The 17546-nt window shown below is 45.3% G+C and overlaps 1 protein-coding gene across 7 annotated transcripts in view; it reads left to right on the top strand.

The window, feature by feature from the left end:
* Positions 1–17546, top strand: part of SH3KBP1 (SH3 domain containing kinase binding protein 1) — a 202541-nt gene that overhangs the window by 173354 nt on the left and 11641 nt on the right. For all 7 annotated transcript variants that reach the window (XM_087726412.1, XM_087726410.1, XM_087726411.1 and 4 more), the window contains one exon: positions 16879–16988. In XM_087726412.1, coding sequence (XP_087582538.1) covers positions 16879–16988 — 110 coding nt within the window. The remainder of the gene's footprint in view (positions 1–16878; positions 16989–17546) is intronic.

Genomic DNA, 17546 nt, shown 5'->3' with positions numbered 1-17546 from the left:
TACCTTCTGAGGGGGGTGCACTCAACGGAAAAAACAATGTCTTTCCATGGCAGTGACCAGGAGGAGGATATGGCAGCAACTGCAGCACCATCATTAACAGAAATGCTGGCTGACCTGCAAGTGGAGGAACCTACTGTTCAACCCAGGTGGACTTGGGGAGTGGGACAGAAAGAGGAACCTGAAGAACCAGTAACTGGAGTCACAATGAGGAGGCCCAGAAAACCAGCTGCTGATTGGCGTGGATCAGAAGAGGAAGATTTCATGATGTTCCAAGCCATGAAACTTCTCGAAGAAGTGTGGGGAAAACACCAGGCTTGAGAGAGTGGTGTGGAAAGAGGACCTGAGGAGGAACTAGAGAAAAGGTACCCGTTACATAGTTTAAGAGAGTCTGGGGGGGCCGAAGGGGAATGTACACAAGAAGACCCAGCACCGACCTCACCCCCTGCAGCTAGAGACATTCTGAGAGTGGGGGGGGGGGGGGGCAGGCGACACTGAATGGCTAAGGTTCCACTCCAAAATATGCTGGGGAGCCCAGAGAACTGGGATTGTTTTTAATCCAGGTCTGGAATTATATGCAAATATATGGACCTGACCTGAATTCAGATGAAGCTAAAGTAAGAATAGTGTTAATGGCTCCGGAGAAGAAGGCAGCTGAATGGATGGTTGGATTACATAATAGTGACTCCCCTCTCCTAAGAAACTTTGACGGGTTTATGGCAGCCCTGAGAAGACGCTTTGATGACCCTCTCACCGAGCGCCGGGCTAGAATTAAATTTACGACCCTTAGACAGGGCAAAAGGACTGTGCCTGAGTATATACAGGAATTCCAGGAATTGTCAGCTTATACGAGAGAATGGTCTGAAGAGGCCTTGTTAGATCGTTTCGCGGATGGCTTGAACAAAGAAGTTTACCAGCACTGTGTAAACAGGAGACTCCCCCACCGCTTAGAACCTTGGTATGAGGCTGCAGCAGATGTTGAGGTTGATTTGGCCAGACTTCATTACAAGGAAGAAGGAGAAGCGGAGGATTCCCCACCTCCCACCAAATCTCCCCTCCCAAAGGTGCAAAAAGGAGGAAGGGGAGGATTCACAGGCAAACCCAAGCCTTCTGTCTGCTTCCGCTGTGGGAAGGAGGGGCACCGTGCTGTGAATTGCCGAGTCAAGTTGACCCACATCACTCCACCCCACCGGAGAGAGAAAAAGCCTGAGAAGCCTCCAAGCAAGAAAAGGGAACCTGTTTGACGGGGAGGAGGAGATTTCTCGACTCTTCGGGCTGGAGGAAGGAGGGAGCGGAGGCCCCAGTTTGTCTGACAACAGTGACTCTGAGGACGCAGACCGCTGGGTAAGTTCCCATTCGGGGCCCATGCTTATCCCAGTTGAACTTAGAGTGCCCTCTTCTGGCACCCAAGAGAAATTTCTGCCTCTTTTAGACTCTGGTTGCTCACGTTGCATTATAAGCCCAGATGTAGTTGAAAAAATGGGGTTGAAACAGAAAACTTTAAAAATCCCAATTGCATTTTCCAATTAGATGGCTCTATTGTGGGGGGCAGTCCTGCTCATTTTGCTACTGAGCCCATCGAAATGTGGTTGGGAACCCACCAAGAGATGATAACTTTTATTGTAGCCCCAGGAATGGACCGGCCCCTTATTTTAGGATTCCCCTGGCTCCGGAAATGGAACCCATTCATTAACTGGAGAGATATGTGGTTATGAATTCGGTCGGCCACACCCCCTGAGGGGAGGATGGAGGATCCAGAGCCAGATAAAGCTGGCCCCAACCTGGCAGCCAGAGGGCAAGAAAGAATTGAGGGGGAGGAAAGAATCCCGAAGGAATATTGGGACCTGAAAGATGTTTTCAGTGAAAAATCTTCTGATAAGTTGCCCCCTCACAGGGCCACTGATTGCACCATTGATATTCTACCTGGGGTGAAGCTATCGAAACCCCATTTATTCAATGATCGCTATGGAGATGGACGAAATGAGAAAATTCATTGATAAAAACTTGGAAAGGGGCTTCATTGAACCAGCGAGACCCAAAGTAGCAGCCCCAGTGTTATTCAGAGAGAAAAAGGCTCCTTTTGTTTATGTGTTAATTTTAAAAATCTTAACTGCATTTCGGCCCAAAACCTCTATCCTTTACCACTGATGAAGGACATGCTGGTGGAACTAGGGAAGGGGAGGATTTTCACTAAATTGGACCTGCGGGAAGCATACTATCGGGTGAGAATTAAGGAGGGGGACGAGTGGAAGACTGCATTCAATTGCCCCCTTGATTGCTTCCAATTTTGAGTAATGCTGTTTGGCCTCCAGGGGGGTGCCAGCGGTCTTCATGCAGTTAATTAATGAAGTTTTACATGACCATCTTTACAAAGGCGTAATGGTCTATCTAGGCGATATCCTTATTTACACGGAAACAGGTGAAGAACACGTGAAGCTTGTTCGCACAGTTCTCAAGAAACTACGTGCAGCAGAACTATATGCCAAATTATCCAAGTGCGAATTTCCTCAGGAGAGGGTGGATTACCTGGGGTATCGAATCTCCCACAAAGGGATAGAGATGGACCCGGCAAAGGTTAAAGCTGTCACCGAATGGGAAGCCTCACGCACACATAAGCAGTTACAGAGCTTTTGGGGGGTTTGCTAACTTCTATCATCAATTTATTCCCTCTTTTGCTAAGATCGCTCTACCAATCACTAACCTCCTAAAGTCAAAAGGAGGGGCAAAGCCCAAACCTAGCAAACCTTTGAACTGGACTATGGAGTGTCAGGCTGCTTTCAAGAAATTGAAACGCCTGTTTGCAGAGGAACTGGTCCTAAAACACCCAGACATGGATGCACCTTTTGTGTCCAGGCTGATGCTAGTGATGTGGCAGTGGGGGCAGTACTGCATCAGGCAAATGCACAAGGGAAATTACAACCCTGTGCTTACACCTCTCACAAGCTAACCGACACTGAGAGATGCTGGGCTATTTGGGAGAAGGAAGCTTTTGCTGTTCGTTGGGCTTTGATGACCTGGCGTCACTTTCTAGAGCGCACAAAACACCCTTTTGAGGTGTGGACTGACCACAAGAACTTAGAGGCAGTTAAAACCCCCAGAAAACTATCTCCCAAACAGATGCGCTGGGCACAACATTTCAATAGGTTCAATTTTACTTTGAAATACATTCCGGGAGGGAAGAATTTTATGGCTGATGCTTTATCCAGGCTTCCGCAGTACAACAGCTCAAAGCTCAGTGTTGTCCAACCTGTCATACCCACGAGAAGTCTGGCTGCTCCTGTTGTCACCAGGAGTCAGACGACCTCTAAGTTAGAGGTCACACAGGACTTCGTCTCTGAACTCAAGGGGACTCTTACAAATGATGAGTGGTTCCAGCAACATATGAATGAGTGCACCATGAAAGATGGATTGGCTTGGATTGATGCTAAATTATACGTGCCTACATCCGTTAGATCCACGGTCCTTCAACGTGTTCATGACTCTCGCATGGCCGGACACTTTGGGTTCGTCAAAACCCTGCATCTCATTAAGAGACAATTTTGGTGGCCTTCATTGAAAAAAAGACATTGAATCTTATGTGGCTAGTTGTCCCACCTGTGCCGCTGCAAAACACCCTCCTGGAAAACCCCAGGGGTTGCCTCAGGCGGTAGCCCACCCGGAAGCCCCGTGGAAGGAGATCTCTATGGATTTCATTGTTGAACTTCCAGAGAGTCAGGGAAATACAGTAACCTGGGTTGTTACTGACTTGTTCTCCAAGCAGGTTCATTTTATCCCTTGCTCCAAGATCCCATCCGCCAAATCCCTGGCTAAGATGTTCATCTCACATATCTATCACTTGCATGGGGTTCCGGACCGCATCATTTCGGATAGGGTATCCAGTTCACCTCACTATTTTGGAAAGAATTCCTGAAACTGATTGGCTCCCCCCAGGGCTTGAGCTCCTCCCACCATCCTCAGACTAATGGGGCCTGCGAGAGGACTAACTCTGTGCTGGAACAATATCTTCGTTGTTTCATCAACTACCAGCAAGATAATTGGGTGGAATTGTTGCCTCATGCTGAGGTGGCATACAACAATTCAGTGCACAGTAGCACGGGATTTACCCCCTTCTGGGTTGTTTACAGGCATGATTTTATACTCATCCCCAAGATTCCTCGCGAGAAACCACAAGTGTCCTCCCTTTCCGAGTGGAGTGATCGCCTTTGGGAGATGTGGCCTTTGATGCACCGGGTGCTGGGTGCTGCACCCAGCGCGCACAAGAAGCAGGCAGATAGGAAAAGGTCTAAACCTAATAACTATAAAGTTGGTGATCGTGTTTATTTATCCACTAAGTTTCTTCAGACAACTCAAAAGTCTAAGAAATTGGATCCCAAATACGTTTTCCAATTGTCAAAGTCATCAACCCTGTTTCTGCCCGTCTCCAATTACATAAGCATGTTGTTCGTTTGTTTGTCTGTGTTCTTTCGTTTCTGCAGGTGTGACCGTCCTTTTCTGAAGGAGGGCCAGATGTCAGCCTCTGCTTCGCTGCTGCTTTTTGGCTGCTATTGAAACGGGGAGGGGGGGCATGGTATTTGGTAGGGGAATCATTATGTACTGGAGGATTGTTATTAGGAGTATTCTGACCATCTCTCTGCACATGTGGAAGAAGGGAGTTTCCCACCAAGGCCAGCTGTCCAGCATTCCAACCTGATGATGATTTTTGAAGACATCTCCCACCTGACGGTTGGGTGAATTATTATTGGACTATGAGCTGGGGTGCCAAGGGGAGGGGATTGAATCATACGTGATATCTATTGCTTTCGCGCCTTTTTACTCAGACTCAGCTTTGCTTTGCTTCTCATCGTTTGTAATTAGTAAAAGTACACTTAATTCTGAAACATGGAGTTGAGTGGTTTCTTTCTTGATTATTAAACGAAGAGGCACCTGACAGTATTTTCTCAGTTTTTTTGCTTTACTACCAGATGTCAGAAAAAGCATACACCAGGGGTGAAATTCAGCTGGTTCTGACAGGTTCTAGAGAACCGGTAGAGGTAATTTTGAGTAGTTTCCAAACCGGCAAATGCCACCTCTGGCTGGCCCCCAGAGTGAGGTGGGAATGGAGATTTTGCAATATCCTTCCCCCAGGAGTGGGGAGGGAATGGGGATTTTGCAGTATCCTTCCCCTGCCAAGCCCACCGAACTGGTATTAAAAAAAAATTGAATTTCACCACTGGTATACACCCATCACTCTTCTTAGTGGGAGGTAGGGCTGGGTTTGGAAAAAGGTAAGTTGTATCATAGGGCTAAACTGTGGGTTTAGCTATCTGATAAACCTAATTCTGTTTTTATGTAATTATTTAGTTCTTGTGCACTTTACATGGGTTTAGAATTCTTTTCTGAAAAGGTTTGTCTGTCTTTGAAATTGATATACCATAGCTGTCCATCTCATGAAAAATGACTCTGAAACAATGGAACAGCACTTATCTGATGTTTAAAAACCCGACTAAAGGAAAGGTTGATAAGATTGGGGAATAGAGCTTTCCCATGTCACCTCATAGTCCTGCTCTACCTGCTCCTGTTTTCAGAATGTTTCCTAACTTTACATTTAGCATTCTTTTGAAAATGAGATAGAGAATTTGGAGACTTGGCAAGGGAGAAAACTGCTCCTTCGGTTCCTTGACCAGGAAAAGTGGCTTTAGTATGTGAAAGAAATCAGTTTGAAGATTTTGAACTTTACTAAAGCAAAATGATTCTGAAAAACATTATCCAAGAATCAAGAAGAGTGAATATTAAAGCTCTCATATTACAGGTAGTCCTCAACTTACAACCATTTGTTTAATGACTGTTCGAAGTAACAGCAACATTGAAAAAAGTGATTTATGACCAGTTTATACACTTAGGACCTTTGCAGCATCCCCATGGTCATGTGATCAAAATTCAGCTGCTTAGCAACTGGGATGTATTTATGACAGTTGCAGGGGCTTGAGGTCATGTGATCACCTTTTGCGACCTTCTGACAAGCAAAGTCAATTGGGAGACCAGATTCACTTAACAACTGTTACTAACTGAACAACTGCAGTGATTCACTTAGCAACTTTTACAAGAAGAGTTGCAAAATGGGGCAAAATTCACTTAACAACTGTCTCACTTAGCAACAAAGTTAGCATATTGCCCCCACAGGCTGGGTCCTCATTTTACCTACCCCGGAAGGATGGAAGGCTGAGTCAACCTTGAGCCGGTGAGATTTGAACTGCCGAACTGCAGTTAGCAGTCAGCTGAAGTGGCTGCAGTACTGCACTCTAACCACTGCGCCACCTCGGCTCTTATTTAGAGACAGTAATTCTATCAGATATAATTTATTAGGCATAATTACTTACTTCTGCACAATTTAGTGCCTCTTTGATTTTGGCTTGCTGGAAAATGTGATAGAAACTCACATAGTATGTTGTGATTTGTTTGTTAGATTCTGGAATAAATTATCCTTATCCATCAGGACTTACATTCTATTTATCAATAAGACACATATCGTAGTCTGGTTGAATACTATTGGATGACTATCTTAATTCTGGAAATGAGTGATTATGAAAAGGAATGACTAGATGGATGTAGAAATTATAAACTCATCTTTAGGAGAGGGAGCTTTTAAAAAGCACTCTAGAACAATCATAATGCCCTATAAGTCACTGACAAGATGCTCAGGTGTGTTGAAGTTGAAGCTAGCTAAATCCAGGCATTTGTTTCTACTCATGAATGTACTCTCTAAACAAATCCATCTAACACCTATTTTGTTGATCTCCGGTTGCCAAGCAAAGGTATTTTAATTCTCTTACACCTTTAATTGACTATAGACTTAAGTTATGTCTTAAAGCCGCTTTGATCTCTCTGGATATATTTTCAAAGTTGTGAAAAAGTGTTCTTCTATTTTTTGCTATTTACAATTGCAGTTATGGCATCTGGATTTTGTTGCTTTGTTTTCATTTGGTTTTTTTTTCTCTTTCTTTCTCTCCCCCCCCCCCCAACACCTAACCCTTTACAAAAAACCCCAAAAAACTAAAGGCATACCAGCTACACACCACCTTCACGGACTTTGAACTCTTTCTCTCGCGCTGCCAAACCTCTTCGGCGCTCTTCATCTGCAGTTGCCCCTTCAACCTCCCACCTGTGGAGGATACGTGGTGGTCTTCCTGGAGAGGCAGCTGAGGGGCACTTTCCCCCACCCCCTGAATAGCGTATAGTCTAAGGAAAGTTGAGAGGGGAGAGGGGAGCTGCTCTTTTTTTCCATGGGCCAGAAGGAGGTGAGGCGGCCTCAGGTGCCATCCGGGGACCCTCAGAGGTGTCGTTTCTCAGCTGAAACAAGGCGAAGAAGGAGTCTCTGAGCCTCCTCCCACCACAGACACACCTTCTCTTTTCTCCTGGTGAGATCTGCCACCTGAAAGGTGATGATTGTGGAGGAAAGCGTTTTCAGGCAGAGGATCCCCTCCCCGATTCCAAAAACAGTGCATGCGGAAGGTGCTGCCACCTAAAAGCTCTTTCCTCCATGATCTTCACGTCTGCGATGGGAGGAGGTTCAGTGGGTGTCAGAGGAGCGGTGAGTGCTTGGCAGCTCCTGAGGGGGCCAAGCTTCTCTGCTCACAATGTCTTCGCCCTGAGATCATCTCTGGCAGCCACTTCCCACAGCTAAGGAGGTCTGACTCTGCACTCTCCCCACTGATGCTTCTGGGCCTGAAAATGCTTTCCTCCACAATCGTCATGTTTCAGGCCAAGCAGCATCAGCTGGAAGAGCGTGAGAGTGGAGCTGCTCTTTTTTTCGGGGGGCAGAAGGAGGTGAGGCGGCCTCAGGTGCCATCCCTCAGAGGTGTCGCTTCTTGACCCAAAACAGCGGCTTCATTCTCTTTGACAGCTGCCTTGTTTGCAATGGGGTGGGAAGAAATCCATGTGTTAAAGAGGGGAGGAGGGCAAGCTTCTGCTCAGGACAGCCTTTCTTCCCTCTAACACATGGATTACTCCCCATCCCATTGCAAAAGAGGTGGCTATAAAAGAGAACAAACTCAGGGTTTCTTCCAATAGCCAAGGAAGGAACAGGAGCGGAGGACTCGGCTATTGGAAGAAGCCCACGCTTCTTTCTCTTTGAAAGCTGCCTCATTTCCAATGGGGGGGAGAAATCCATGCGTTAGAGGGAGGAAAAGCAGTTCCTAGCAGAAGCTCAGCCTTCTCTTCCCTCTAATGCATGGATTTCTCCCCCCATTGAAAACGAGGCAGCTGTCAAAGAGAATGAAGCGCGGGCTTTTTCCACGGTCAAGGAAGGAACATGAGCGGAGGACTCGGTGGTTGGAAGAAGCCCACGCTTCCTTCTCTGTGACAACTGCCTTATTTCCAATGGGGGGGGGGAAATCAGTGGAGGACCCGTACCGGTGCGGAGCCTCTGGCTGCCCTGGTATGCAAACAGATGCCCGATTTCCGCTACTGGTCCGCGCGTACCATACCAGTCAAAACCCCCTCTGCATTGGATTTATTATTAGGTTAAGAACTGCAAATGATGTCAGGTCTGAAAGAGATTGTACAATCATGTTGAGAAAAGAGCAATTACAAATTATCTTCTCTACATTTAACAGCAGCATTCTAAGAATCATTTAACCTTTCTTATGTGTATCTTACAGCTTACACATTCTGAATGGTATTCTTGTTGATAGCATTTGATTTCTCCATTCCTAATTTGACTATGTCCCCTGAGAAAAAAAGCCATTAACAAAATGGTGATATGTTCTAGAACAGAGTTCCCGAACCTTTCTGGGTTGGCAGCCTAGAGCAGGGGAGGAGGAGGAAAGAAGGGATGATTTTGTGGGATTGGCAAGCACATGTGTACATGCATGAGCACTTGTGACATTCGTGCAAGGGGGGTCATGAGCTCCTGCAATGAGGCTCACGTGAGTGGGGCTGCAAGCTCTTGCAATAAGGCTTGTGCAAGTGGGGCTACGGGTGCCCGCAATGAGGCTCACATGAGTGTGGGTATGCACGCTAAATGAGGCACATGCACAGGCTGGCCACTTCCATGGTCCCGTGGCAATTATCCCATGGTCTGGTAATGAGCCACAGCCCAAAGGTTGGGGACCCTGTTCTACAACATGAATATACTTGGTGAGATTTCCAAGAAATGTCTCAAAGTGCTTTGTTCTCTATGCCATCTGTCTGGTAAACTCGCAAGATTTGTCTTTCTCGCTATGTACATATATACATCTGAACTAGACTGTGTGGTTTCTCCATATCATATAATATATGTGGATATATGCATAATTTTGTATTAATTAATTTTGTCATGTTTATGGAGTATATTGGAGGTGAAGACTCTTTGAGAGCTGTATGCAATGAAATTTCATTTTAATGTATGCTATATGTGACAATAAAGTTATTCTAGGTCTAAGTCTCAGAAGATGTGTCAAGATAATGAAGTAGAAAAAAGATATGGAATACCTCATAATTCGAGCAGGCTTTAACAGAATAACAGAGCTGGAAGGGACTCTGGAATCCAACTCTCTACTTAAGTAGGAAATCTTATAACATTTCAGACAAATCATTCCACTGATTACTTGTTCTAACTGTCAGAAAATTTCTTCTTAGTTCTAGGTTGGTTCTTGATTAGTTTCCATCCATAGCTTCTTGTCCTGATTTCACATGCTTTGGAGAATAGGTTGACCCCATCTTCTTTCTGGCAGTCCCTTTGATATTGGAACAGTGCCATCATGTCATCCTTACTCCTTCTTTTCAATAATCAGCCATATCCAATCCCCGCAACTGTTCTTCATATGTTTTAGCCTCCAGGCCCCTACTATCTGCATTGCTCTTCTCTACACTCTTTTTAGAGAGCATATTTTTTACCAAAATCTGATGCAATATTCCAAGGTCTTAACAACTCATTATAAAGTGATAGTAACTGTCCTTCTGTTAATACAGCCTAGGACCATGTGGCGAACCTATGGCATGCATGCCACAGGTGGCACATGGAGCCCTCTCTGCAGGCATGCGAGCTGTCACCCCAGCTCAGCTCCACTGTGCATCTGCATGCGCCTCCTGCTGGCCAGTTGATTTTCAGGTCTCTACTGCGCATGTGGGGGGGGTGTCGCATGTGAGAGATGCACGCACATTTGTGGGGAGGTGTAGGGGTCACGTGTGCATGCACGGGGGCAGGGGGTCATGGGTGGGTGTGGCGCCCCTCCTGCAGCCCATCTTTGGTCCCAGGAGGCTTTAGGGAGGCCTGCTAGGCCCAAAATAGGGTGCGGGGGGTCACACATGCATGTTCGGAGGAGGGGGCACATGGGGGGTCATGCAAGTGCAGCCACGTGAGCGATATGGGGTGTATCTAGATACACCCATATTACACCTATCCTCCGCGAGCTGCACTGACTTCCTATTGGTCTCCGGACGCGCTTCAAGGTGCTAGTCATTACTTTTAAAGCCCTTCATGGTTTAGGACCTGGCTACCTGAGAGACCGCCTCCTGCCACTTACCTCCCAATGACCAACAAGATCGCACAGGTTGGGCCTCCTCTGGGTGCCGTCAGCCGGACAATGCCGGCTGGCGACTCCCCGGGGGAGATCCTTCTCTGTTGCTGCGCCAGCCCTGTAGAACGATCTACCTGCAGAGATCCAGACCCTTACCACTCTCCCAGCCTTCTGTAAAGCCGTCAAGACCTGGCTGTTCCAGCAGGCCTGGGGCTGTTGATTGATATCCAGCCCCGCTTAGATGGAATGGGTGACATGAATTTTAATACTGTATTTTTATTTTTTTATCTCTATTTTTTTAAATTAAATGTTTCTTGTCTGTTGTGAGCCACCCAGAGTCCCTATGGGAGTGGGCGGCATACAAATTCTAATAAACTTGAAACTTTTGGCATGCAAGGACAAAAAGGTTAGCCATCATTGATTTATGATGTGTTGGCTTTTTTGGCAGTTGCAGCACACTGCTGGCTCATATTTAAATGATTGGCCACTAGGACTCCAAGATTCCTCTCACAGTTACTTCTATTGAGCCAGATACCACCTATTCTATACCTGTGCATTGGGTTTTTTTGCCTAAATGTAGAAACTTACTTTTCTCATCATTTTGTTAGAGAGGGCACTGTATTCAAGTATCTGCCTTCTGTATCTTGAGCCTATATTTTGGAGCGTTGGTCTTTCCTGCCAGCTGTGTCATCTGTACATTTGATGAGTTCCCCTTCTATCCCCTTGTCTAAGTCATTGATGAAGATATTGAAGAGTATTGGACCTAAGACAGAGAGTTGGGTACCCCCACTGCAGTGATGGGTTCTGGATCCCGGTGCAACTGGTATGGTGCAACAGGGCTGGGCGTCCACCACATACACGTGAATAGCACGTGTGCAGCACGTGCGCAGTGCACGCATGCATACTTACCACCTGTGACGCTCTGCGACCCTCTGCGATGCTCCAGCTGCTCGGCAGAGCTTTGCATAGGCACCATTTGCTCTGTGCGCGTGTGCGAAAGCCCTGATCGGCTCAAATACAGGTAATGAGGGCAAGTGGGCCCTCCGGAGCACCATACCGGAACAGTACCTGGTGCTCCAGGGAGGCACTGGTACGCGCGTACCAGGGCGTAGCGGTCGTATCCCACCACTGCCCCACTGCATACTTCTCATGTACTTGCAGTTCCATTAAGAATTACAGCCAGTTATGAACCCATCTAGTGGTGATGCTGTCAGATTTCTCCATCTTATCAAGTAGTAGGTTGTGGTCTACTTTATCAAATGCCTTACTGAAGTCCAAGTAAATTATATTGACAGCATTCCTCTGGTCCAATAATTTTGTCACTTTGTCAAAGAATGCAATAGGATTAGTCTGGCATGATCTGTTTTTGACAAGCCCATGTTGGCTTTTGGTTATTATTTTGTTTGCTTCTAGGTGTTTGCTGATATGTTGCTTATCTTTTCCAGAATCTTCCCTGATATTGAGGTCAGGCTGATAAGTCTGTAGTTTCCTGGATTATTTTTTTCCCTTTTTTGAAGATGGGAACTACATCAGCTCTTTTCCAGTACTCTAGTACTACTCTAGTAGTTTCCTAGTGCTTACAAGGAGGGCATACTCCCAGTTTCGTGTTCTAAATGTATCTTGTACAATCTAGGAAGCATGACTTTTCTGAGGTTATCCCTGTTCTCTGGAATGATCTCCTCTGGTATTCCACAGTTTCCAACTCTTGTTGCCTTTAGGAAAGCCTTCCTTCCTTCCTGTTGGGTTGAGAGAGGACTGGCTCAAAGTCATCCAGCTGGCTTTCATGGCTAAGGCAGGACTTGAACTCACAGTCTTCCACTTTCTTGCCCGGTGCCTTAACCACTACACCAAACTGACTCTCAGGTATTAGGGCTCCCTGGTATTAGAGGCCAAATAAGTGGAGTTACTTCTGCTTATAAATATATAAATACAAATACTAATTTATATAGTATTGTCTATTTTATTTTTTTTCTTTTATGCCAGCCAAAGTCACACTATTTAGTTGAGTAGTCTTATAAATCTTTTAAATTAAAAAACAACATTAATACTAACACCATAGTAACATCTGGATGAAATACAAGGGATCCTGAATAAACAAGTATGAGTCAGGATATATCTGTGGATTACTTTGTTTGTGCCCTGTTGTTCTCAGCTGGCAAATTGTCCCAAAGCAAAATGTTTCTTGAAGGATACTAATTTAACATCAGAGGCTCATCAGGAAGACAAATTTAATTAGCGATTCTGTAATGCATTTTTATATTACCTTAACTTTGTAAGAATCAGCTTATAACTTCATTATTGGGCAGGGTCAAAAATACAGTGGCAAGATTTTGGTAATAGATATGTCACTGCCCCTTCATTTAATAACCAAGAAAGAAACCACTCAACTCCATATTTCAGAATTAAGTGTACTTTTACTGGCTACAAACGAAAAGAAGCAAAGCAAAGCTGAATCTGAATAAAAAGGCGCGAAAGCAATAGATATCAATACAAGATTCAATCCCCTCCCCTTGGTACCCCAGTCCATAATTTCACCCAACTGTCAGGTGGGAGACATCTTTGAAAATCATCATCACGATGGAATGCTGGACAGTTGGCTCTGGGGGGAAACTCCCTTCCTTCCGCATGTGCAAAGAGATGGTGAGAATAACTCCCTAATTAAACAGTCCTCCAGCACAGAATGATTCCCTTCCCAAATGCCATGCCCCCCTCCCCGTTTCAATGGCAGCCGAAAAGCAGCAGCAAAGCAGAGGCTGACAAGATCTAAGGAAAGAATTATGGTTTTCTTTGAGAAAAGAGAAAACAATTGTATATCCTAACTAGACGTTTTCAAAAGTGACGTAGTCTATCTATCTATTATATAAGAATAGTGGAAAGATAAATTAATGGAAATAATAGCAATTTTAAAGTTAAAATGTGAATTCCATTTACTTTCTTAATTTTGTAAGTGCTTGAAATTCTGAACTATTTCTCATCATTGCTTTTTAAATACAATTAAATTAACATAGAAATTTTACTGCAGTGTTAGTTTTAAAACATACTGGTATATATGTTTTTTTGTGTATTTGTTCGAGGGATCACGCAAGAGCCATGGATTCAGAAATAGGCGTTTATTAAAGATGTTAGCGATTCAAAGACAGAACGAACGCCAAAGGTATTTATATGAAATGTAACAATACACTAACCAATCAGGGGCCGGGTACTGCACAGCAACTGCTGGTGCAGTACCTCGGCCAATCAGGACAGATTAGGTATGTCATGGAGGCTAGCAACAGCCTCCAATGACTCCTGACCAAACAGGGCCCAGCAAAGTGGTTGCTGGCCCTTTCTCATGTATCCAAATACACAACACCCCTTCCCCCCAGATCTGTTGATGGGGGGGGGGGTGGACCCACAAATCATAACTAGCAACTTTGAAATTTCAAGAACATTGTAAAATTTCCCTTTACATTTTCCCCAGGTTAAGTGCCCATTTTTATTAATTCATTCAAGCAGTTTCCCCATTTTTATTAATTAATATCACACATCAGTTCCTTGAATGTACAACTACATGTGTGTGCGTGTGGTTCACTTAATACATGTGTGTGTGTGATTCACTTAAGAAGCAATTCTATGTCTCTTTCTCCTTCCCTCCAGCTCATTTATTCGTATTTGCATTGCTCCTCCCTCCAGTAATTTATTCCCATTACGTTACGTTCCTCCTTCCCTCCAGTTAATTTATTCACATTACGTTACGTTTCTCCTTCTCTCCAGCTAAGTACACTTTATTCTCTATTAGCCCACTTTTTTCCGAGTTCTCAATTCATATTCCTCCCTTTCCCTCCAGCTAATTTATTTGCATTACGTTTCTCCTTCCCTCCAGTTAAGTACACTTAAGTCTTTATTAGCTCAATTTACATTTCCCTTTTCTCAATTCAGATTTCATTCCTCCCCTTTCCCTCCAGCTAAGTACACCCTTTGTTAGCTCCATTTTAAGTTCCTCATTTCTTCGTTTCCCCCAAGTTGCTTTACACACATTTTATTTATTTAAATTTCCCCCAATTTTACTGCGCATGCCCAACAGAGTTTTTTTAACAGTCCTGGCTTGCAAAACGGCCCTGGAGGCGGCTCCCGGCTTGCTGAGAGCTTTCACGGAGGTGTGGATTGGCCAGGCAGCATGGAGATCGGTGAGGCAGGCAGGAGGGATTTCAGGCCCCTGAAGGCAGCTAAGACAGCTGAGGCAAGACAGCGCGGAGGTCTTGGAGGCTAGGAGGAGCGTTGAAAGAGGCTCCTTGGCTTCCCGCTGGGAAGCAGGCTCACGGGGAGGCAGGGAGGGGCGGCTTTCCCTCCAGGCAGAGAACGGAGCTAGCAGGCAGGACAGGAGGGAATGACAGCTTCCCTCCCAGCATCGGGAGGCTTTGGCCGGAGGAGAGGCACAGCGGCAAGGCTCGGGGAGGCCGTGGAGGCATCGGGGCCCTTCTGGGAGGGCGCGGAGGCCGTGGGAGGCCGTAGAGGCGACGGAAGGCCGTGGAGGCGGGCGCGGAGGCCGATGAGACAGGCGAGGAGGCCGCGGAGACATCGGGGCCCTTCTGGGAGGGCGGAGAGGCCGTAGGAGGCCGTAGTGCATCGGGAGACCGACGAGGCTGGCGCGGAGGCCGCGGAGACATCGGGGCCCTTCTGGGAGGGCGGAGAGGCCGTAGGAGGCCGTAGAGGCGACGGGAGGCCATAGAGGCGACGGACGGCCGAGGAGGCTGGCGAGGAGGCCGCGGAGACATCGGGGCCCTTCTGGGAGGGCGGAGAGACGACGGGAGGCCGTGGAGGCGGGCGCGGAGGCCGAGGAGGCAGGCGAGGAGGCTGCGGAGACATCGGGGCCCTTCTGGGAGGGCGGAGAGGCCGTAGGAGGCCGTAGAGGCGACGGGAGGCCGTAGAGGCGACGGACGGCCGAGGAGGCTGGCGAGGAGGCCGCGGAGACATCGGGGCCCTTCTGGGAGGGCGGAGAGACGACGGAAGGCCGAGGAAGGAAGGCAGGAGACGGATGTCAGTCCTCCTTCTTTCTCTCTCTCTCTCTCCGGGTCAAGCAGTTCTTTTTGTATGCAACGAGGCTTTAATCCCACCTTCGTCGCCAGTTTTTGTGTATTTGTTCGAGGGATCACGCAAGAGCCATGGATTCAGAAATAGGCGTTTATTAAAGATGTTAGCGATTCAAAGACAGAACGAACGCCAAAGGTATTTATATGAAATGTAACAATACACTAACCAATCAGGGGCCGGGTACTGCACAGCAACTGCTGGTGCAGTACCTCGGCCAATCAGGACAGATTAGGTATGTCATGGAGGCTAGCAACAGCCTCCAATGACTCCTGACCAAACAGGGCCCAGCAAAGTGGTTGCTGGCCCTTTCTCATGTATCCAAATACACAACACCTTTCATTATTGAATTGAATTGAATTGAATTTATTGCATTTATATGCCGCCCTTTTCCCCGAAGGGGACTCAGGGCGGCTCACAATCCAAGTCAGGGAAGGGGATACAGATAAGGGATAAAAAAGACGAACAGAACAATATACAATTTAAAAGCACACAACAACCATACCATTTGGGGGGGGGGGGAAGCTCTTTAGCCCCAGGCCTGTCGGAACAGCCATGTTTTAAGGGCTTTGCGGAAGGCCTGGAGGGTGGTGAGGATTATAACAATTATTTTTAAATATCTACCCATACTTAGGAATAAAACTGGAGGTATATCTTATTTTATCTCTTAATTTAGATGAAATTTTGTTTAATAACTCTTTTAACACCTCTAAATAGATTATAGGTTATCCTCAACTCATGACCACAATTAAGCCCAAAATTTCCATTGTTAAGTAAGACAGTTGTTAAGTGAATTTTGCCCCATTTTACAATCTTTCTTGCTACAGTTGTTAAGTGAATTATTGCAGGTGTTAAGTTAGTAAAATAATTGTTACTGTAAGTGAATATTGCTTCCTGTTTGACTTTGTTTGTCAGAAGGTTTGCAAAAGGTGATCACATGACCCCAGAACAATGCAACCATTGTAAATATGAATTAGTTGTCAAACATTTTGATCATGTGACCACATGGATGCTGCAATGGTCGTAAATATGAAAAATGGTCATAAGTCACTTTTTCAGTGCTGTTGTAACCTTGAATAGTCAGTAAACAAATGGTTGTAAATCAAAGACTACCTATATTTAAATTAGTTTTCAACTATTTTTTTATTAAATGGTTTTCCGATGTATGATGTGTAGCATTAAATAAAGACCAGACAGAAATATTTTCTTTAAAGTAAAATACTTCGCCCCCTGTCTCAATTTGATAGTATCAAACTAATGCAAAATAATATAGAAATTAAGTTTTAAAAGTTTAATCATAGTACTTGTAATATTAATATCTCTTCCATGTTTTTTTAAGATTTGGAAGGGTTTGATTCCATAGTACCAGTTGCAGAGAAGCTCAGCCATCCAACTACTACAAGACCAAAAGCTACTGGCAGAAGACCTCCGTCACAGTCATTCACATCTGTAAGTAACATCTGCATATTTTAACTTATTTTGTGATGTTTTTAATTATTTTTTATTCATAATATAAATAATCCTCAGTTTACAAGGGTAATTGGGTCCAGAATTGCTGTTATTAAGCAATGCTTGCATACAGCATGATATCACATGACTGAGCTGCTTAGTAACTGCAGTTCTGGCATTTTTGGTTAATGTTGTTAAGTGAGGACCACATGGGTCATTAAGTGGAGAACTCAGATGACTGCATCATCTGTCTTCTACCAGTTTTCCCAATGATTTTATTTGTGGGAAGCCAGCAGAGAATGTTGGAAATTTCAATTAAATGACTGTGGCTTGTTGTGATGTTGTAATTGTGAGCTAGGTGCCGAACATCTGGATCAGAATCACATGACTACAGGGTTGCTCTGGGTCATAAATACCCCTCTTTCAGTACCATCACAAGTTCACACCATCACTGAATGAATGAATGGATATAAACCAAGACTACTTGAAGGGATTACACTAATTTTCATCTGTGATCCATCTCAAAACTGCCAAGAAATCATATTGTCATATCTAAGA

This window comes from Thamnophis sirtalis, unplaced genomic scaffold (assembly GCF_051295495.1).
Source record: "Thamnophis sirtalis isolate CommonGarterSnake01/CBP01778 unplaced genomic scaffold, rThaSir2_p1.2 scaffold_12, whole genome shotgun sequence".
Classification (NCBI taxonomy): Eukaryota; Metazoa; Chordata; class Lepidosauria; order Squamata; family Natricidae; genus Thamnophis; species Thamnophis sirtalis.
The sequence above is the reverse complement of the archived record's forward strand: the minus strand, read 5'-3'. Positions and strand labels throughout refer to the sequence as shown.